At 44.7% G+C, this 23,033-nt stretch overlaps 1 protein-coding gene across 1 annotated transcript in view; it reads right to left on the bottom strand.

Annotated features, from left to right (window-relative positions):
- Positions 1-3,487: 3,487 nt before the first annotated feature.
- The window catches only part of LOC308313994 (RNA polymerase II elongation factor ELL-like), a 37,277-nt gene continuing 17,731 nt past the window's right edge, over positions 3,488-23,033 (bottom strand). The window contains exons 3-12 of the mRNA XM_080761346.1: positions 15,564-15,697; positions 12,908-13,071; positions 12,181-12,425; positions 11,020-11,171; positions 8,329-8,431; positions 7,435-7,993; positions 6,653-6,710; positions 6,070-6,241; positions 4,805-4,849; positions 3,488-4,514 (exon numbers count right to left, since the gene is read on the bottom strand). Of these exons, the coding sequence (XP_080617472.1) occupies positions 4,404-4,514; positions 4,805-4,849; positions 6,070-6,241; positions 6,653-6,710; positions 7,435-7,993; positions 8,329-8,431; positions 11,020-11,171; positions 12,181-12,425; positions 12,908-13,071; positions 15,564-15,697 (1,743 nt within the window). The 3' untranslated portion in view covers positions 3,488-4,403. The remainder of the gene's footprint in view (positions 4,515-4,804; positions 4,850-6,069; positions 6,242-6,652; positions 6,711-7,434; positions 7,994-8,328; positions 8,432-11,019; positions 11,172-12,180; positions 12,426-12,907; positions 13,072-15,563; positions 15,698-23,033) is intronic.

The raw sequence follows: 23,033 nt of genomic DNA, 5'->3' as shown, positions 1-23,033 counted from the left end.
AGCAACTCCTCCATTTACCTATTGTGGTATGGACTGCTTTGGGCCGTTCCATGTCAAGGATGGAAGGAAGGAGCTGAAGCGCTACGGGCTGCTGTTCACCTGTCTTTGCTCTCGTGCTGTGCACATTGAACTCCTTGATGACATGACGACCGATGCATTTATTAATGCACTCCGTTCCTTCATTGCCCTACGTGGAAACGTCCGTCAACTGAAATCAGACCAAGGTACTAACTTTGTTGGTGCAAGACGTGAGTTTCTGGAAGCTGTGAAGAACATGGATCAAGAATCCTTAAAGCAACTAGGCTGTGAGTTTGTCATGAACCCTCCATCTGCGAGCCATATGGGTGGAGTCTGGGAAAGGCAAATCAGAACAATAAGGAGTGTGTTGACATCCATCCTGGATAAGGCACCACAAAGACTTGACAGTTCATCCTTGCGAACTTACCTGTACGAAGTCATGGCAATCATCAACAGCAGGCCTTTAACAGCACACTTACTCAGTGACCCGGCTGGGCCACAGCCTCTTACGCCTAACCACATCCTGACGATGAAGTCTTCAATAGTCTTGCCTCCACCAGGAGACTTTGTGAAGGAAGACGTTTATCTACGCAAAAGATGGCGAAGAGTGCAATATCTAGCCAACGAGTTTTGGTCTAGGTGGAAGAAAGAGTACCTGTTGAACCTGCAACAGAGGCAGAAATGGCACAAGACCCGCAGAAATGCAAAGATCAACGATATAGTGATTGTGAAAGACGACACTGCACCACGAAATGAGTGGAAACTAGCCAAGGTCACGGATGTGCACCCTGGTGAAGATGGATGTGTGAGGAAGCTGCAATTGCTGATTGGAAGTTCAGCACTGGATGGCCAAGGAAAGAGACTCAACAAGCCAATCTACTTGGAGAGGCCTATCCATAAGACGGTTACCCTGCTTGAAGCCGACGAAGCAGACTAAGCAACCTCTACCTCTCATGCACTCCATACACTAGTGTTCATAGCACACTACATGACACTCTACATTAAAAGGATGATTATAAAAATGTAAAAGTTAATTAAAGAAATCCAGGTGATTTCGGTGGGAGTGTAGCTGTCATCAAGATTAAAAGCTGCCTACAGAATTAAAAGTTCATTTATAAAAGTACATAAGTTAAAGTTCATAATGTTTTTTGTTTCATGTCAATTTCATGTTTCTATGTGTTTCTACTTTGTTTTTCAATGTGTTTTGAGGTAATTTATGTTTGATTGATTGACTAAGGTCACTTAAACCTCTGAGCAGTGGAAGCCTGATCTGCTGATTGAGCAAGGGTGTTTTGGATCCTCATAATTAGCAGAGCAGGGCAGAGACAGTTCATTCTGAGAGAGAGCTTCAGCGTGCAACAGCTAAAATGCATTGCTGCTGCCACATGTAGATTTGCTGTTTTCCAGCCCTTGATATCAGTCAAAGCCAATGTACTGATACTGAAAGATTTCCCCCGTTTATTCCCCCCAAAGTGAATGCGGCCAATGAGGTATATTTGTTACATTTGTGTTTGTTTATTTGTAACCTGTGTTGTTCTTCATTATTGTTCTCTATGAGAATATTGTACTGAATGTATATTGTCTTTTATGTTTTTATTCAGTTCTCACGGCATTTAGCATACGCTAAATAAATGTCTGTACATACAAAGAACGCCTTGTGACGTATCTATCCACGGAGGGGGCTACACTCTAGATTAATGCAAAACTCCCCTCCCTAGCCAGAATGTATAAGCCTGAGAATTGTAGTCGATTTATTTTATGATACGATTTTTTGGAACAGTTCTTACTTCTTATATGATGTGATGGATGTTAAGAAAACCTATATAGGATTTAGAATAGGGAACACAACTCCGTGACCCTGCAGGGGTCATGGAAGTTGGGAGTGTCAGACATGCGTGCTCTATTGGAAATGGGAACCTGTCATCTCTTCCTGCTTACAAACACTTTCCCAATTCAGGCCGAGGACAAAGAAAAAGCAACAAATGGACATGTCTCATAATAAATACATCAGTAGTTCAAAAAGCATTAACAAGTTTGAATGTAGTGTAATGTAGGGCATTTAAAAACACTTTACTACTTGGCTTACGTCATAAATCCCATTGTTCGGTTGAAAGGAGTGTGGAAAAGAATACCCTGTCTTCTGTGTATTTCTGTGCCTCATGGTGTAAATGTGTCATTTCGCTGTTCTTTTATTTGTCAATATAACAGATTATATTTGTCTTCCATTATGAAAGTAAAAAAAAAAGTAGAAAGCAACGTGGAGAAAAAATATCAGAAAATAAATGGAGCAGATTGGTCCATTACAATTGTAATCATAATTGACTGAGCAGCTCCAAATTTCTACCAGCAGTTTACAAGACTATCCAAGGACAGGAAGACAAGACAGACCCCTACGCACGGGTGGAAAGTGAAAACATCTCTCCCCCTTTGGCATGGCGTTGATAATGAACTTATGAGAGTTTTTTCTGGGTGTCTATTAACTTGATAAAGAGGACAAGTCTATTTTATAAATTTTTCATACTTTGATCTTGTTGGATAAACCTTGTGTCTCCATATTTTACATTGTAATGTTTTTTCATGACTTAATAAGCTCAGCTGCACTACTATGTATGTAACTTTGCTCTTCTACCTCAGATTTGAACCTGGTTCATGAAATGTGTGCAGAAACACATTGCGCTCAGGGTTTTTTTTTATTGATTCATTGATTGGATACTTGATAATATAATAAAATAATATTTTAACTGTTTGCAGTTTGCACTGTTTGAAATAAATAACCTGTATCCAAGTGAGACATGACATGAGACACCATCTAAATGTCTCAATAGAAGAGCAGGGAGACAAAATACAACCACGCCAATTATATTGAATGACCATACTCGATAATACGGATTGGACAAGATTACATTTTATTCATAAAATAAAGTTACATAGTGCTGCTTTCATGCACTACAACGAACCTACAGTACTTCTTCCAACATATTATATATATATATATACAATAGATGATCCACAAGCACTGTGAGCTTTTTTTTACATTTCCTGAAAAGTAACACTTTTGGACATGCAAGACTTGCAACAACGAATGACCTGAACCTGAACCGAGGTCTGGCTCCAATGCTGAGTGGAGCGTCAAGGCATGGCCCCAGTAGACTGGAACCCGACCTATGCTTTCTATAGAGCTCCGCAGTCCCTCCCCCTTTCAGAAAAACGAGTGGCCCAGGAAATGAAACCCCAATGCATTCTCCCATCGGCACTTCTAATATAATTTATTTAAAGACGGTTACGCCGCGGACAAAGCCAACTCGGATCGTGACAAATCATGACAATGAACACAATGTTTTGTAATCTTTTATAAGACGAAAAACAAAACAAATAGTGTTGTCTCCTGACTTTCTTTTCTTCTTTCTAATGATTTGATCGGCCCAAAACATTGTGTTCATTGTCATGATTTGTCACGATCCGAGTTGGCTTTGTCCGCGGCGTAACCGTCTTTAAATAAATTATATTAGAAGTGCCGATGGGAGAATGCATTGCGTTTTCATTTCCTGGGCCACTCGTTTTTCTGAAAGGGGGAGGGACTGCGGCGCTCTATGGCATAGGCAGCTCCCGGCAGGATCCGCCGGGAGAAACTACACGCAGCGACAGAGAGAGAGAGAGAGAGGCGTGTGTGTCTTCGTCAATTTAACGAAGGTGCAGGCGATCAGAAATCAGCAGAGAGTGAGCGATGTTTGCGCTACTGTATGCCGAATTGAAGTGGACTCGGCCCCACACTTTGTTTTTCTCCCTGGAAATAAAAACGTCTGGGTTTCCGAGTCACATCGACTCACTGGCCTTGGAACGTCTCGGAATCCCCCAGGAGGAAGTCACTAATGTTCCTCTGGAGAGGGAAGTCTGGAGCACTCTGGTGGAGCTGTTGCCCGCGCGACCCGACTACGGATAAGCGGTTGAAGATGGATGGATGGATGGATGGGTTTTCGAGGCTATGGCCCCAGTAACTGAAATAACCCTTTAACATTTTCTCCCTGGAAATAAAAACGTCTGGGTTTCCGAGGCTATGGCCCCAGTAAATAAAAACGTCTGGGTTTCCGAGGCTATATGGCCCCAGTAAATAAAACATATGGGTTTCCGAGGCTATGGCCCCAGTAAATGGAACAACCCTTTAACATTTTGTGTCCCTCATTAGAGACAATGCCTATACTTCACACTCAGTGGTCCGATAGTATTCTGTATTCTTAAAAAAAAAAGAAAAAAATAATCTTTGCAGTATCAGTAGAATATCACACCAAATGGACTCGTAAGGCTCCATCTAGCTCCCATTGTACACCCAGAGGTAAGGGTAGTCAGTGATGATACATTTTATGTGGATGCAGGACCGTTTTTCATCGCTAGGAGGCGTTGTGCAGAACATCATATTCTGTGATGAGGCGTTTGATGTGGGACAGCTTTTCGTGGAGGTACTCGCAGCGCCTCTTCTCTGCCCGCGCGTCTGGGAACGTCTGTACGGATGATGGAAAACAGAGGTTTTCAACATAACTTGATCCCTCTGTGCTTGTGTGTGTCTGCTAGTGAGTGAGTGAGTGAGTGAGTGAGTGAGTGAGTGAGTGAGTGAGTGTGTGTGTGTGTGTGTGTGTGTGTGTGTGTGTGTGTGTGTGTGTGTGTGTGTGTGTGTGTGTGTGTGTGTGTGTGTGTGTGTGTGTGTGTGTGTGTGTGTGTGTGTGTGTGTGTGTGTGTGTGTGTGTGTGTGTGTGTGTGTGTGTGTGTGTGTGTGTGTGTGTGCATCACGTACCTGTCTATACTTTGTGTACTTTTCCAGTATTTGGTCTTCTAGTATCTAGATGGCACAAAACATTAAACAAACAATTGTTATTATTCACTCCAATCGCTTCTCGCGATTCAGCGTAATCAGCATCTCAGCGCTCTTTGCGGATCACTCAAGCTGAAACCAGTGCAACTTTTGGGAGAGGAGCGCCGCTCATCAATGTCACTTTGATGGGTTGGAGAAACACGCCCGCAGTCACTGAGCAGAGGCGTCTGGCTCAGTGCACGTGTAGCTCTATCTGTCTGATGTCCAAAGTGGGTGCTTTCAACACTCAAAGAACACTTTTGTGGACAGTCACAGCCCTTAAAGGAGAATTCCATACTAAAAGGCTTTCTTACCTTTCTTTGTAGTTGTTACGTCCCCACCAAAGAGGTCCAGGTGTTATTTTGTGCAAAAGCTCCTTATTGGCTATTTCCCCTACCATAAGCCCTAAATTAATTGCATTGAATTGAATGGGAATTGAATGGGGCTATGGGGTGTTGTGCTAATTCGCTTATTTCCATCGCTCAAAATTATAATTTATTTATATATATCCTCTCTTCATAATGTAAATAATATCCCAAGCGGCACACTTTACTACTTCTTTCCATGGAAATAAGCAAACTAGCATAACACCCCATAGCCCCATTGAATTCCCATTCAATGCAATGCAATTCATTGAGGGCTTATGGTAAGGAAAATAGCCAAAAAGGAGTTTTTGCACAAAAAAACACCTGGACCTCTTTGGTGGGGACGTAACAACTACAAAGAAAAGTAAGAAAGATAAGAAAGCATTCTAGCATGCCATGGACTTCTCCTTTAATATTTGTGTATGTACGTGTGTTAGGTCTTTAAGCAACTAGTCGACTATTCAACTAGTCGACCTTGTTCTAGTTGTACTAGTTGACTAGGAAAAAAGGTTTTTTTCCCCCCCCCCGATTTTGTAGGCCTCAAGATCAGCTAGAATATAGTTATAGTCACCAATGCACACATAATAAGTAGTTAAACAACTCGACTAGAAAACTATAGGCAACTAGTCAACTAGTAAAAATGACCTTACGTGTGTACCATATATTCTTGTGTTCAGAGGACAGTAAGTATTATGTATTTCTAGTGTGTGTACCATATTATATTCTTGTTTTCAGAGGACAGTATATGTATTATTTCTATAGTGTGTACATGCATACTACCATACATTCTTGCGTCCACAGGGGACAGTATATGAGTTATATACAGTATTATTTCTACTGTACCTTATATTCTTGCGTTCCCGCGGACAGTGTTTGGATTCTGTGTCCCAGCTGAACAAACAGGTGTGTGACGGTGGCGATTCTGCCGTGCAGGTCTTTGTACTCGTCATATTCTGCAGAGAAGTCGGCCTGGTAGTGCTGCCGCTGCTCCGCGCTGGTGATGGTCACATATGTCCTATAGGGGGCGACATGGAACATGATGGATGATCTGATGATGTGACAAGAAAGTTCTGATTCTATTGGCTGATGGCTGTTTCTCCTTTCATCCTGAAGATGGCAGTATAGTGCCTGTATATGGCATGAAACACAGGCAGTATGGTGCCTGTATAGTGTTGCTTTGCTATATCATCAACATCATTAAATGTGACACAACATGAAACATCCATCCATCCATCCATCTAGCTCTGATCCATAGCACTAATGCGTTGCATTTAGAGCTATGTTACTCTCAACTTCCAACTTTATTTTTATTTACGCTAAAGACGAGAGGCTGGTCTGCATTCATGCGAGCGGCGGAAGTCGAGAGTAACATAGTTCTAAATGCAGAGCTACCATCCATCCATCCATCCATCCTATTTATACTCACAGCAGGTAATCTGGCTTGCCTTGGAGTGGTGAGCTCATACAGTTTGTGTTGTTGGGATCTGGAATAACACACAGATAATGATGTAAACTAACTCCTGAGTGATGACGAATTACACTTTGTCTGACTAGCTAAAGATAGCTTTATTTTCATCTACTAAACACTCACTTAAGATATTAATTCCACACTATTAAAACAAGGCTAAATGCTCTGTCAGCTACAGTAAGTATAGCTTTATTTTCACATTACCAACACAAGGCTTTAGATACTAGATGTCCTGCTGGAGGTGTTATTTAACCCATTTTGGACAGGAATCCCTTTTTGGTGTTTTAAGCATTATGTTATTATTTAGCTATTGAAAAATAGCAGACCTACAAGAGATCTGCTATTTTTGAAAAATCGTGAAAATGTGTCGCAAATTTGGAATACATATTCTTTCAGAGTGAATGTTTTCAACTCAGAGACCACTCATACAGCTGATTGGTCAACAGCTTAGAACAAGCTGTGGTGTTATTTTGTGGTAATGTGTTATTGTTTGTGCCCAATGAGACTCAGGCGTGTCATTTCACAGCAGAGTTTTCAGTGGAGGGAGGTGGTAACTATGTACACACACTTGAGTACAAATTTGAGTACTTCTACTTCCGATTCCTATCCTCCAATCCTACTATTGTACCTTTTACTCCACTACAATTATTTGAAAACTTTAGTTACAGGCTACATTGGTAGTTACAGATCCTTACAGGTCTGTAACTTGAGTTATGGGGTCCTTGAAATAAAAGTCTTACTGTCCAGTTTGTCAGGGTTGTGCTTAAGTTCAGGGCTGCTCTCTGAGCATCCAGCGTTGTTTTTTAACCTTTCTCTCTCTTTGTCTTTGTGCCTTTTGGATTTCCTCTTCCTGGGTTCCGAGTCGCCCGGCGGCTGTGCGCGGTCCGTGGCGGGGCCTCTTCTCCCATCGCTGTCTGCCACGCAGAGTGCTGTGTCCGGGGAACAGGACAGTTTGGTGGGGCCTCTTCTCCCATCGCTGTCTGCCACGCAGAGTGCTGTGTCCGGGGAACGGGACAGTTTGGGGCCTCCTCGCCCAGCGCTGTCTGGCACGCAGAGAGCTGTGTCCGGGGAACAGGACAGTTTGTGCCCATGTGGTGGGGAGCAGCCAGTGTGGTCACTGGTCCTCTGAAATGCAGTGTTTGTGAGGAAACTGGGGTTGAGGGGAGTGGGAATGGGCGTGGCAATCGCGGGTTCCAGCCCGCCTTCGGAGATCAACGGTTGGTTGGTGGGCGGGTTCGCTGGTCGCGGTCTCTTAGCGGCCGGGCCGTCCTGAAGGCTGTCTGAATGCACTGGCCGTTTCTGGGAGATGACATTATTATAATTGAAAAAGTGGAACTTCATTACAATTGTTTACAATTGTTTACTTTTAGCAGATGTTGCATGTTTGAAATAAAACGATATCGAGTGTATGTAGTTACTAAAAAAACAAAAAAAAACTGTTACTTTTTAGAAGATGCAAAAAATGTAGTTATTATTTATTCACAAGTTCTTGCTCAATATTTATACAAGCTCAGTACAAGATTGACTATTTTCGCTACTTCGCTACTTTTGCAACACTCTCTGAAGAGGTAGGCCATTCATTTATGCCCCCCCCCAAAAAAATAACCAAACATAAAATGTTGAATTATAGCTACCATGGTAGGGTTCCTGACTGTGCACTGATGAGACGGTGATTCCCCTGACAGCTTGTTGTGGACGCCCCGCGACTGACCGCTACTGCTGTGAACCTGCAGCTTCCTGCAAAACAGAAAGAAAGAAAATGCCAATCAGTAGACTACTGGGCAAATAGCTGTTTTCAACTTTAACTATGGAAGAAATAACAGTGTAGCGTTTATAACGTATGGGGCTTGCTTTAGAGTCGAACGGGCCAAACGGTTAGGAATGTTAAACGCTCTATACTACAGCTGGCAGGCTGAGGCAGGCGCTGTGTTGAGGAACACCTGGACACTGTTCTATAATACAACAGTGTTGCACCCCTAAAATAGCAGATTTAACTAGATAAAGTGCCCCTCGGGGTACAGGTCTCCACTCTCCACCAGGGGGGCAGGTCAGGTTGTGGCCTCCTGGTGGCGCTATAATAGGCCAATGTGAAAAGGGTGCCATTTCTTCTCATGCCTAGGATGGCAATTGGATGATTTGAGGAATTTTGTTCCAAAAATGTTTTTGCAAAAATCCACCTGTTGGTGGCGCTATAACAGGCCAATGTGACAAGGGGGGGGATATATTCCTCAGCCTAGTAGGGAAGTCTGTGAAAGATTTCACGTAAATTGCACGTGAAGGGGGCACGGTGGCACAGTTGGTAGTGCTGTCGCCTCATAGCTAGAAGGTCCTGAGTTCGATTCCCGCTTGGGACACTGTGGGCGCTGGCGGTGTGTTTCCTCCTCCGCGTCATCAGTGCCCATACCCGAAGGCAGGGTTGGCGAAAGGGCCTTTCTGTGTGGAGTTTGCAAGTCCAACCAGGGAAACTCCCCCCTATCAGGTGTAAAGTAGCAACTTGGACACTCAGGCATGAAGGAAGCATGAGTTCAAGTCCGTTGCTCTCCCCTTGTCCCCCATATATGGGGACTAGGTTGGTGGAGGGTGTGTAGAGCCCAGGATCACATTAGATGATTGACACAGGGGTGAAAAATGGGTTACAAAATCGTGGGATAAAAAATATTTTTTTAAATTGCACGTGATTTGAGGCTTTTTGTTCAAAACGGGCCAATCGTGCAAACTTTGAAAGCCGCAATGTTAGCCAATTAGGATGGAATATGAAATATCGGACAGATCCGTCTTGAACACATGACTATAGAGATAGTGTGTAACATTTTTGCGGGATTGTTGGACAGAAGTAATATAAAAAAAAGTATTTTTCAAAAGTCGGCCTCCAGAGGTTCATCGTTGGCATCCAGGGAGTGTGTGTGCAAAATGTGGCACCGACCGGGTTAACGGTGCCGGAGATTAGCTGGTAACAGATGGACGGACGCACACAGATAGACGGACGGATTCACACATGGAGTGCAAAACATACTCTCTCCCCATGCCTTCGGCCTGGTGGAGACGATAAAACATACTCTCTCCCCATGCCTTCGGCCTGGTGGAGACGATAAAACATACTCTCTCCCCATGCCTTCGGCCTGGTGGAGACAATAAAACATACTCTCTCCCCAGGTGGAGACAAAAAAACATACTCTCTCCCCATGCCTTCGGCCTGGTGGAGACAATAAAACATACTCTCTCCCCAGGTGGAGACAATAAAACATACTCTCTCCCCAGGTGGAGACAATAAAACATACTCTCTCCCCAGGCCTTCGGCCTGGTGGAGACAATAAAACATACTCTCTCCCCATGCCTTCGGCCTGGTGGAGACAATAAAACATACTCTCTCCCCAGGTGGAGACAATAAAACATACTCTCTCCCCATGCCTTCGGCCTGGTGGAGACAATAGAACATACTCTCTCCCCAGGTGGAGACAATAAAACATACTCTCTCCCCATGCCTTCGGCCTGGTGGAGACAATAAAACATACTCTCTCCCCATGCCTTCGGCCTGGTGGAGACAATAAAACATACTCTCTCCCCATGCCTTCGGCCTGGTGGAGACAATAAAACATACTCTCTCCCCATGCCTTCGGCCTGGTGGAGACAATAAAACATACTCTCTCCCCATGCCTTCGGCCTGGTGGAGACAATAAAACATACTCTCTCCCCATGCCTTCGGCCTGGTGGAGACAATAAAACATACTCTCTCCCCAGGTGGAGACAATAAAACATACTCTCTCCCCATGCCTTCGGCCTGGTGGAGACAATAAAACATACTCTCTCCCCATGCCTTCGGCCTGGTGGAGACAATAAAACATACTCTCTCCCCATGCCTTCGGCCTGGTGGAGACAATAAAACATACTCTCTCCCCATGCCTTCGGCCTGGTGGAGACAATAAAACATACTCTCTCCCCATGCCTTCGGCCTGGTGGAGACAATAATACCTTTGTACATGCTCACAATGTGGTGCACATGGTGTGAGCTTGTAGATCTTTATACACAGGTGGTGGAGCCTTTCACATCTTTTATTGTTTAATTATTCCCCATTTCACTTGTTCTGTATCCAGTTATGAGTTCTCTTTGCTGATTAGATGAAATTATTACCCCAACCTGAAAATGCCTTTTCTGTTCACTAAAGAGCTGGAGAGACACCTGTTACCGAACAAACCTTCTATAGCAGTGATTATGATGAGATATAGAGATCTAACACACACATTAACAACAGCAACAAAAAAATACATAGGCAGGTAAATGACAGTGTCAACATGGCATCGTTATTAAAAAGGGCATAGACACCCACCTGGTCAGCGTCCTGCCCATCAGCTGTCCGTCCGTCTTGTTGCTGGTCAGCAGTCTCTCCTCCTCTGCGTATCCAGGCCTGTCTCTCTGCAGCTGGTTGAGCAACTCGTCCTTCAACACGTAGCTGCCGTCCTTAACGTTCACCCTGGCCACCTGAAAGCCACACAGCCCACCTTCAGAACCACTTGACACAGGCCTATCATCAGGGCTGTCATCATACTTGTCAAACAATTGCAGGTTCTGACATATATCCATATATGGAGATCTAAGGGTTTGAGGTCAGATGTAGAATTGCTGGCCAATATTGACAACAGGATCTCCATATATGGGCTTACTGTAATTGCGACAGCAGGTCGCATTTACTATCTCCATCCCTGGTGATGTCACGTGTTGTCACGTGATGTCACGTGATGTCACGAGACCTGGGCTTATTTGGGGGCATTCCAATGTATGGGGATAATGAGTGACTGACAGGAAATGAACGATTTCATAGTAAATGCGACCTGCAGTTGCAATAATACAGATTAATTGTATATTGTGTGCATTTGGGGTGGCGGTACGTAGCCTGGTAGAACCACTCCCCCTGCTGGACAACATCTGGCCGAGTCAGGTTAGGCAGTATGCCCTTTAGACTAGATATAGGCTACCATTCAGTCAGGTTAGGCAGTACGCCCTTTAGACTAGATATAGGCTACCATTCAGTCAGGTTAGGCAGTACGCCCTTTAGACTAGATATAGGCTACCATTCCAGTCCTTCTACACCCTACAGGAGGGACGTTTCGGAGCGGAGCTCCGGCAAGCATTAACCCATTCTGACCTGAGATCAGATTCATACGAGGTTTCCACTGGGCACACACTGGTCTGATTAACCCATTCTGACCTGAGATCAGATTCTAAAAAAATGTCAGTCGTTCTTCGATTTTTCAAAAATAGCAGACCTACAAGCTCGTAGCGCGCCACTCGGTGGCGCGCTATGAGCTTGTAGATCTGCTATTTTTCAATAGCTAAAGCATAACACGATGCCAACACCAAAATGGGTTCACGTTCAGAATGGGTTAAGCACTGCATACACACAAAGCTGTGCCGCTCAAAGATGTATCACCTGAAAACTTGAAAAGCAACAGTTTTTTAACGATTAACATGTATTTCAGAGCATTTGTACCTCGTCCAGCACTGATCCCAGGTCAGCCTTATCTTTGGGCGTGGCTCTCTCTCTCTCCAACCACAACACAAGCTCTGCTTTCCTGTAAGGTTTGACAGCCAGCAGGTGGACGACGCGTTCTCTCAAAGACCTCGGATTGGCCAGCGAGCCCTGGGGGGTGGGCCTCCGTGTGGTGGGCGAGTGCTTCTGTACGCAGATGTCGGACAGAAGGGCTCCGGGTCTCTTCTGAAGCTTCACACATTTACCTGGAGAAAAGATAATTGATAGATTCATTTTCTGGCCAACGTTCACAGTAACAGGATCATAATATCATCAAGGGAAGCATAGTTTAGGCCAGTGCTTCTCAACCTTTTTTTTTAAATATATTTTTTATCCCATGATTTTGTAACCCATTTTTCACCCCTGTGTCAATCATCTAATGTGATCCTGGGCTCTACACACCCTCCACCAACCTGGGGAGAGCAACGGACTTGAACTCATGCTTCCTTCATGCTTGAGTGTCCAAGTTGCTCCTTTACACCTGACAGGGGAGAGTTTCCCTGGTTGGACGTAGCGCGTGGAAGGAACACGTTATTCCAACCAGTTCCTTTCCCCTCCATCAGGTGCCCCGGCTGGCCAGGGGGAGGCAGTTTAGAGACCAGGATTACTGCATGTTTTTGTGAGGGTACCTACCCTAGGGGACACGGGGAGAACATGCAAACTCCGTGCTTCTCAACCTTGACCTTACTTGGATGCGTGGCCCCTGGTTTGATCTCAATGGCAGCGCGGCTCCAGCTGTCCTTCTCCACCTGGCTCATCCTCTCCCGGGTCATCTGGTAGGAGTCGTCAGTGGCGCACACTGTGATCTTGTCCTGGATGCTGCCCTGGCCTTCCAGACGGTCCCGACCATCGCTGGGAAAACAAAATAGGGGTGAAGCAGTCCAAGGAATTAAAGCAAAATGTCGTTCCACTTCCTGAACACAGATAAAAGTGTATCTTAAAGGGGATTCACACTGTGATGCGCACCGGGTGCGCACTCGGGACCACTACTTGCGTACCGTTCCCGGGAATGGATTGCCCAATCATACCCCGGGATCGCAATCAGTCAAGTCTCGGAAACGTTTTGCTGCAATGTGAAAGCCATTCGTACTAAAAGGAAGAAGTGGACTATAAACATAATTTATATTTTTTTATAATGACACATTATTTTACATGGGTTGTACTTCTGGTACTTGAATGTTGACAAAGAATGATTGATAATCCGCTAGTGTTTGAGTAGCACGGCACGAGCCGTGAAAAATAAATAAATAAATAAACACATGCCATGTGCTGCTGCTGCTAGGAGTCAGTGACGTCACTGTTAACCCATTTAGGCCTGACGTCGCTCTGAAAGTTTGTAATCAACTTACAAATTACATATACATATATACATAGTATATGTATAACTAGCTCTCAAATGAATGATGAGGTAATAAAGATGTGGGTTAAAGGACCCAATGCCAGAGTGTAATTGGTTTTCGATGGTGACGTAATGACGATATGTTTTAGTGTTGGGAGGATTAACGGTAATGCTCCTGTGTATACATGTATGTAATCTGGCACCACTGCCGTATCAGGCACAATTTGCTGGGACGGTGCATACGCATAAAAATTGGCGGGACGGCTGGGACGGTGCGTACGGCGCAAAGTAAACGCAGTATACCGCTAATCAACGTACAAATTACATATACATATACATAGTATATGTATAACTAGCTCTCAATGATGACGTAAAAAAGATGTGGATTAAAGGACCCAATGCCAGAGTTTAATTGGTTTTCGATCATGACGTAATGACGATATGTTTTAGTGTTGGGAGGATTAAAAGGTAATGCTCCTATGTATACATGTATTACATGTATGTAATCTGGCACCACTGCCGTATCAGGCACAAGTAGTCATTACTGAGATTTGACAGTTTGTAGCGGTCGAAAGTACTTGCGCGCTCTGCTTGCGCACTAGTAGGCCATATGGCCTACTAGTGTGCAACAAGCAAGTATGCACTCGACAGAGTGCAGTTCTAATTATTATAAATGTTTGGTATAATTATAAAATGTTTATAAATAACATGTTTTGTATTTTAAAGGCTTTAAATGCTTTTCGATTATTTGATTAGTCGAAAATGTTGAGTTAGAATAAAAATAAAAAAAAAATTTGATAGATGCAGTTCTAGATTAAAACGCAATCCAATTGCAACTTTTACTGGGGCCAGCTGAGGACAGCGTGCAACCGTCTCAATGTACAGTATAGCTGTGGCTTTGTGGTCCTGTGTGTATGTTATGTCACTGTACCGATATAGCTCTCGCGCTAGACGGGTTCAATGCAGGATTTAATGTGTTGAAAACCAACTGGGATTAACATGATCCCTGACTACAGGCTGACAAAACAAGAAGACGACGACGTCGATGTCTTTTTAGGCTTCCTACACAAAGGTTCCGCTGCAGGGCAGATAAGGACAAATAACTTTAGCATACAAAGAAATGGTTGACCTAATAACTTTATCCTTATTTTTTTTCTGTTAGAAAGTATTTGAATCTGAATGTGGAAGTCTCTTTCTTCCTTGGACATAGTGGTCATCTTCTTACCTGGTGACATGCTGCTGGACACAGTCGAAGCTAGCCCGAGGCTGGTCCTTACCTGGTGACGTGCTGCTGGACACAGTCGAAGCTAGCCCGAGGCTGGTCCTTACCTGGTGACATGCTGATGGACACAGTCGAAGCTAGCCCGAGGCTGGTCCTTACCTGGTGACGTGCTGATGGACACAGTCGAAGCTAGCCCGAGGCTGGTCCTTACCTGGTGACGTGCTGATGGACACAGTCGAAGCTAGCCCGAGGCTGGTCCTTACCTGGTGACGTGCTGATGGACACAGTCGAAGCTAGCCTGAGGCTGGTCCTTACCTGGTGACATGCTGATGGACACAGTCGAAGCTAGCCCGAGGCTGGTCCTTACCTGGTGACGTGCTGATGGACACAGTCGAAGCTAGCCTGAGGCTGGTCCTTACCTGGTGACGTGCTGATGGACACAGTCGAAGCTAGCCCGAGGCTGGTCCTTACCTGGTGACATGCTGCTGGACACAGTCGAAGCTAGCCCGAGGCTGGTCCTTACCTGGTGACATGCTGCTGGACACAGTCGAAGCTAGCCCGAGGCTGGTCCTTACCTGGTGACGTGCTGCTGGACACAGTCGAAGCTAGCCTGAGGCTGGTCCTTACCTGGTGACATGCTGCTGGACACAGTCGAAGCTAGCCCGAGGCTGGTCCTTACCTGGTGACATGCTGCTGGACACAGTCGAAGCTAGCCCGAGGCTGGTCCTTACCTGGTGACATGCTGCTGGACACAGTCGAAGCTAGCCTGAGGCTGGTCCTTACCTGGTGACGTGCTGATGGACACAGTCGAAGCTAGCCTGAGGCTGGTCCTTGCTGTCAGTGGACAAGTAGAAGGAGACAACGCGTACAGTAGATGACGTATCAGCGGCGCCCGCAGACACTGGGATCTTTATGTACTGTGAGAGGAAAACAAACACAATTAATTATCAGATAAATTAAAAACACACACACACACGTGTGTGTGTACACACTCAAATGTTACTTTGCGTTATGTACACCAACAACAACAAAGAGGAAGAACAAGTAAGACGCATGAACGCAGATCATAGCCCAGTGTGGGAGCCACACATTGAGAAATACTGCTTATATTTTAATGTTAGGCCTTGAGAAAGAGACCAGGCTGGTGTGTTTTGAACTTTCGCACACGCACACAGACGCACACAGACGCTCGCGCGCGCACACACGCACACACATCTTTAAATAAATCCCCCTGGGTAAACAGTGTTTTGAAGAGGCAGCTCCAGTGAGGCGTGCCTCAGGTCCCCTGGCAGGCACACTGGAGCACGGCACAACCTCCAGGACCAGTGGGCCGGCCACACACACACACACACACACACAAACGCGCACACACACACACACACGCACACACACACACACACACACACACACACACACACACACACACACACACACACACACACACACACACACACACACACACACACACACACACACACACACACACACAAACGCACGCACACACGTTAGAAATAGAGGAATGGAAGCGCTGCAGGGATCCGTTAGTGGCTCTTAGACGGGTGCCCTTTGGTGATACAGGTACAACCATATAGACAAGGTATCCTTAGACGGGTGCTCTTTGGTGATACGGGTACAACCATATAGACAAGGTATCCTTAGATGGGTGCTCTTTGGTGATACAGGTACAACCATATAGACAAGGTATCCTTAGACGGGTGCTCTTTGGTGATACAGGTACAACCATATAGACAAGGTATCCTTAGACGGGTGCTCTTTGGTGATACAGGTACAACCATATAGACAAGGTATCCTTAGACGGGTGCTCTTTGGTGATACAGGTAAAACCAAGGTATCCTTCCTCCAAGTTGTACTGCTTGTCAAGGTGTAAGTTGCAGACTTGAAAAGAAAAGAAGGGAATCCAAAGCACTCCGTCTTTGGTGAAAAATGTAATAGTTTGTTTGATGATGAGCAAGGCAAATAAATAACAGGACCTACGCGTTTCGACCAAAAGGTCTTCGTCAGGGTCTATCTCACACACGTGTCACACTCGCAACACACATGTGAGCTTGTAGATTACCTATCTTCTGGGAAGACACTTGGTGTACAGGGAAAAATAAACGGTACATTAACCCATTTAGGCCTGATCAACGGTTCTCAATATTTCATGTCAAGGACCCCAAAAATGATTATGTAATACAGCTTGATTTTCTGCAGGGAAATCCTCAGTGTTGACTCTGAGCACGTTCAAATGTAACCAAATGGACCCTTCATGGTCCATTTGGTTACATTCGTACACTCACTCTCAGAATTACAAATGATAATAATAATAATAATAAACTTTATTTGTATAGCACCTTTCATACATAAATGTAGCTCAAAGTGCTTCACAGGGCAAAAAATAGAATACAATAAAACATAAGTAGTTAAAATGATAAAACAATGGCAAAGAACAAAATTGAATATAAGAACATAAAATAACTAAAAATAACTAAAAACAAATAAAATAATAATAAAAACACCACATGCAGCAAATCAGTCAGGGCAGGGTAGGAACGTGCAAATTAAAACTCAATTAAAAGCAATGTTGTAGAAGTGGGTCTTGAGCTGAGCTTTAAAAATGTCTACAGAGGCTTCCTGACGAAGGTACAGTGGGAGTTTGTTCCATGCCTTAAAAATGGACAAATTCACATTCATTTAATTTTTGTCTGACATATTTTGGTCATTAACATTGCAGCCAAGATTCCTATCAGTTATCAGCTATTATGATAAGATTCTGCATGCTGTTATTATATTATTATTATTATTATTATGATAGATTCTGCATGCTGTTATTGCTTCCAATCTTTACACTTTGGAGATGTCCTTTACATCAATGCCTTCTAATCTACAATGCTCAGTCCATAAAGAATATTCTAAAACCTTTTAGCATAACGGCTGTAAAACAAGGTTCACAACATTGACATTTCAACAAGCCCTCTGACAAAAGAAATGGAACACTGAAAAAAATAAAACATTTCCCTTTCCGTCTGGTGCCACCCGTCTTAAAACACCTACGAAATCTGTCAAAGCAATCTCGTGTTCCTCGTTGTGCAAACACTCATGAAACTGGAAGCCGGCACCAATGGTTTTTATTAAAAGGTTTTTTTCTTTCAATTCTCTCTCCACTCCCTATAAACCGAGGTTTGGAATAAATTGTTTATGGAGTAAAGTAGGATGTCTCATAAGAGAGTCAGGGTCTACTGCCTTTCAACCCTGCCAATTCAGTAAGGGAAGTGGCCATGTTTGTGACCCGTCTAAATGAAATAATTGCAATAAAACCGGCATTGTTAAATATGTTGTTGGTTTGTCTTTCCAAAGTAGACATCTTATTTATGCGACTGCAAAGGCTTAAAGGAGGTGTGTGGGGGGGGGGGGGGCGAGACAGGACATCTGATTTATGTTCTATGAATTTTCAGTGCTCTGCTTGCGTTGCACAGAATGTTAGTCAGAAGCATTTGAAAAAACAATGTCAACATTGACAGTCTAGGCTTCAGCCCCTGAATCGCTAGCCACACCCATTAAAAAATATGTTCCAAACGAAGGGATGCACACGCAGACTAGACACACCAACGGAAGCAACAGTCGGACATGCGGTCGGACATGCGGTGATCCTGAGCTTGCGGTTAGGTTAGGGTTTGAGAGGTAGGTTGATCGGTCTAATGACAGTCGGACCAATAGTATGTCTAAACCAAAGCCTGTACCGGGTTGCAAAAATAAATCAGAATCTATCTGTCTATATGAAAAAATGACCCCACATCAAACAAAAGAGCTTTAAGCGGGTAAGCAGCAATGATCAGACCCATTTGAAGGTCCATATTTCTTGAGGAAAAAGCAGAGGAAATGTGCGGCCGTGTCTCTCACTTAAAAGCCACCTGAACTTAATTAACACCATCTCACTTAAAACCCAAGTGATCTCATGACACACACCATCTCATTCTCACGGCAACCAAGCATGGTAGCTGATCTGTAAACATTTAAGAGCCAACTCAACACCGTCATAAAACTACAAAGGTCTTGTTCAAACGCAAACATGAAGGGAAAAAAAATGGCCCTCACAGTTTACACTAACTGTAAGAATGAGGCCACCTCTCAGCTGGAGATGCATTAGTGCATTTTAGCGTTGAGGGCCCCATAGGGCCCCTAGCTGAGCTGCTGACGCGGGGAATCCTGACAACTCTGCCGCAGTGTTTTCCAACCTGGGGTATAGCATAACTGCTGCCTGTATGTTCTCGATATCAATCCAACTTGTCTTATAGAAAAGAACATTTTAAATCTTTCAAAAAGTAAATAGGTCTTATTATAAAACCACAGTAATGACTTCTGAAGTTGAACCTGCTGACAAAGTGCTGGTACTGTATTATCATGTACTGTAGATAGCTGATGCTATGGTGCGCGTGCACGCACGCATGCACACACACACACACACACACACACACACACGGATTCAGAAACTTCTGTATTTAAATCAGCGGCTCAATGAAATAGTTCATTTGAGACATTTAACGAGCTGTGAAAGGGGAACGCTCTCTCTCTGCTGACAAGACGCCAACGTAAATATTTGATGTGTAGACGTGCTGGCATCATCCTCCTGCAGCATCCATTTAAAAACAACACAACAAAGGACAGGATTCAGTCGGGCATGAAAAAGCATTCAGGAGATATTTCACCATATTTCACTTGCTTCCTCTTCACCGAGCAGTGAAGCACAATGCATGATTGATGGACCCGTTCACAGGACGGTGCCGTGGGGCGAGTGACCCTTCCAGATCCACACCCAGTGCTGGCCCCGATTCCGGCGAGCTGCCCCGCGTCCGAAACGGTTAGGAAATGACAGAGTTACCGTGTGGGGGTCCCTCTACTGTACCCTCCACTGTACTGTACTGTCACTGTACTGTACTGTCACTGTACTGTACCGGCACACCCGAAATCACCATACAGTTAATATGTGCGTGTGTTTGTGTGTGTGTGTTAGGGTTGCGCACAGGTGGTGAAAAACAACCATGCTTTTTTCGTGCTCAGACGCACCCACACACCCACCCACACACACACACACCCACACACACACACACCCACACACACACACACCCACACACCCAGCCACACACACACATAATCACTTACGGAAGTGGTTGCACCACTTAAAAAAGTTACATTGTGCCGCTTTAGCACTTATTGTAACAAAATAATGTCTCTTACACCACCTTTATTTTTTTAATATATTATTTTATCCCACGATTTTGTAACCCATTTTTCACCCCTGTGTCAATCATCTAATGTGATCCTGGGCTCTACACACCCTCCGCCAACCTGGGGAGAGCAACAGACTTAACTCATGCTTCCTTCATGCTTGAGTGTCCAAGTTGCTCCTTTACACCTGACAGGGGGGAGATTCCCTGGTTGGACGTAGCGCGTGGAAGGAACACGTTATTCCAACCAGTTCCTTTCCCCTCCATCAGGCGCCCCGGCTGGCCAGGGGGAGGCAGTTTAGAGACCAGGATTACTGCATGTTTTTGTGAGGGTATCTAGCCTAGGGGACACCACCTTTAAGTGTTTTTTTAAACAAACACTGGTGTGGCATCATGGTCATGCAGTGAAGCCAGATGGGAGACTCGCCGTCATTCAGTGTCATCTCTTCCTATAGCCTGGCTAATAAGCCAGACCGAATCAGCCGTTGGCAAAAGAGAAATTGCCTGCCGGCGGATTACGCGACAATGTTGTGCGATATTAGTCTGGCTTAATAGCCAGGCTAATCTCTTCCTACCACATCCACAGGGCTGACCCCCCACTGGGCTGTCTGTCTCTCTCTCTCTCATTCCCAGCCTTCGGGGGCCCTAGCAGACCCAAAGCCTCCAAGCGTGACTCATTCCCAGCCATCGGGTCCCGGACGGCAATGAGGGCCCCTGAGGGCCCCTGAGTGTGATTCTCCTGAGAGAAACAACAACACTGAACGCAAGACGACCAGGCGCTCTTAGTCTCAACAAAGGACTTGGCACTTAAAAGAATCCAACTGACCATGAATAATTAAACATTTATTGCCTTTCAAGTGAAATATTCGGGGAATCTGCGGTTCGATTTTGATCTTTGATGATTTTCGGAATGGAATTTTGGAAAAAGAAAATGGGCGATGAATTTTTTTTTTTTTAAATAGTTTGAAACGCATATTTATTTAACCACTTCAACCCTCTAGTCTTAGTGAAACGGACCGGAGATGCTACTGTAGAGACTCTATAGTCTACACCAAATGAGTCTACATCAAATGTCTTCGACAAAATTAGTCGATCTACAAGCTCACTTATTGTAGCTTGTAGGTGAGCTTGTAGATCTGCTGTTTGACCAGAGCTTCTTCCCAATAATGCTCAGTGAACCCCCCCCCCTCCCTCCCCCGCAGAGAGGTCAGGAGTAAAGCTGAAAGAGGCAGAGTTGGAGGTGACCGCAGACTTGTTGTTCTTTTAAGATAAACGTCGACCCCTCTTACGCCCACACACTGACTAGTGAATACACACCCGCTCCCAGACGGGACCCGTCTCGCTCTCTGGCTCTCCATTCACATTGTAATCATTGTCACTGGAGGTCAGGCCGGTCCTGGCTGGTGGTTCTGTCACTGGAGGTCAGGCCGGTCCTGGCTGGTGGTTCTGGAGGTCAGGCCGGTCCTGGCTGGTGGTTCTGTCACTGGAGGTCAGGCCGGTCCTGGCTGGTGGTTCTGTCACTGGAGGTCAGGCCGGTTGGATTGGGGGTAGGAAGTGAGGACGCTGGCGTCGACTGTTCGCCGCTTCACCTCCCAATGTATGAATGAATGAACCATTGTAAGCGCTTTGAGTAGGCACGTAGTGCATAGAAAAGCGCCATTAAAATGCAATTCATTATAAGTCTGATGTCTCTATTAAGCCCTGGCTAAAGTAAAGTGTGTGTGTGCCCTCTACAGGTCTCCTCCCACAGCATGAGACAGAGAACTGAATCAGTACTATTCCCAGTAACATAACGTCACCTCCACAGTGTCCCTCTGATAAACAGTACTATTCCCAGTAACATAACGTCACCTCCACAGTGTCCCTCTGATAAACAGTACTATTCCCAGTAACATAACGTCACCTCCACAGTGTCCCTCTGATAAACAGTACTATTCCCGGTAACATAATGTCACCTCCACAGTGTCCCTCTGATAAACAGTACTATTCCCAGTAACATAATGTCACCTCCACAGTGTCCCTCTGATAAACAGTACTATTCCCAGTAACATAACGTCACCTCCACAGTGTCCCTCTGATAAACAGTACTATTCCCGGTAACATAATGTCACCTCCACAGTGTCCCTCTGATAAACAGTACTATTCCCGGTAACATAATGTCACCTCCACAGTGTCCCTCTGATAAACAGTACTATTCCCAGTAACATAATGTCACCTCCACAGTGTCCCTCTGATAAACAGTACTATTCCCAGTAACATAATGTCACCTCCACAGTGTCCCTCTGATAAACAGTACTATTCCCAGTAACATAATGTCACCTCCACAGTGTCCCTCTGATAAACAGTACTATTCCCAGTAACATAATGTCACCTCCACAGTGTCCCTCTGATAAACAGTACTATTCCCAGTAACATAATGTCACCTCCACAGTGTCCCTCTGATAAACAGTACTATTCCCGGTAACATAATGTCACCTCCACAGTGTCCCTCTGATAAACAGTACTATTCCCAGTAACATAATGTCACCTCCACAGTGTCCCTCTGATAAACAGTACTATTCCCGGTAACATAATGTCACCTCCACAGTGTCCCTCTGATAAACAGTACTATTCCCAGTAACATAATAATGTCACCTCCACAGTGTCCCTCTGATAAACAGTACTATTCCCGGTAACATAATGTCACCTCCACAGTGTCCCTCTGATAAACAGTACTATTCCCGGTAACATAATGTCACCTCCACAGTGTCCCTCTGATAAACAAAGAAAATTCAATGTTTAGGTGTAAATGTGGCAGTTGAGTTTGAGAGTAGATATTAATACTGTCACTTTGTGGGAGACAGGAAGAAACTAATTCACACACACACACATGCACACGCACCCACAGTGAGTCACACCTTCAGATCTAATTCCCTCATTAAGGCCACATCTTGTGCCATATCCTGTGTAATGATGCCAAAAACCAACCAATGACAATCCAAAGAAGAGAGGGTATGAATCTAGAACTGGGAAGGTTGACACAAAATCG

This window comes from Protomyctophum bolini (assembly GCF_963924005.1).
Source record: "Protomyctophum bolini genome assembly, chromosome: 1".
In the NCBI taxonomy this organism is placed as follows: Eukaryota; Metazoa; Chordata; class Actinopteri; order Myctophiformes; family Myctophidae; genus Protomyctophum; species Protomyctophum bolini.
The sequence above is the reverse complement of the archived record's forward strand: the minus strand, read 5'-3'. Positions and strand labels throughout refer to the sequence as shown.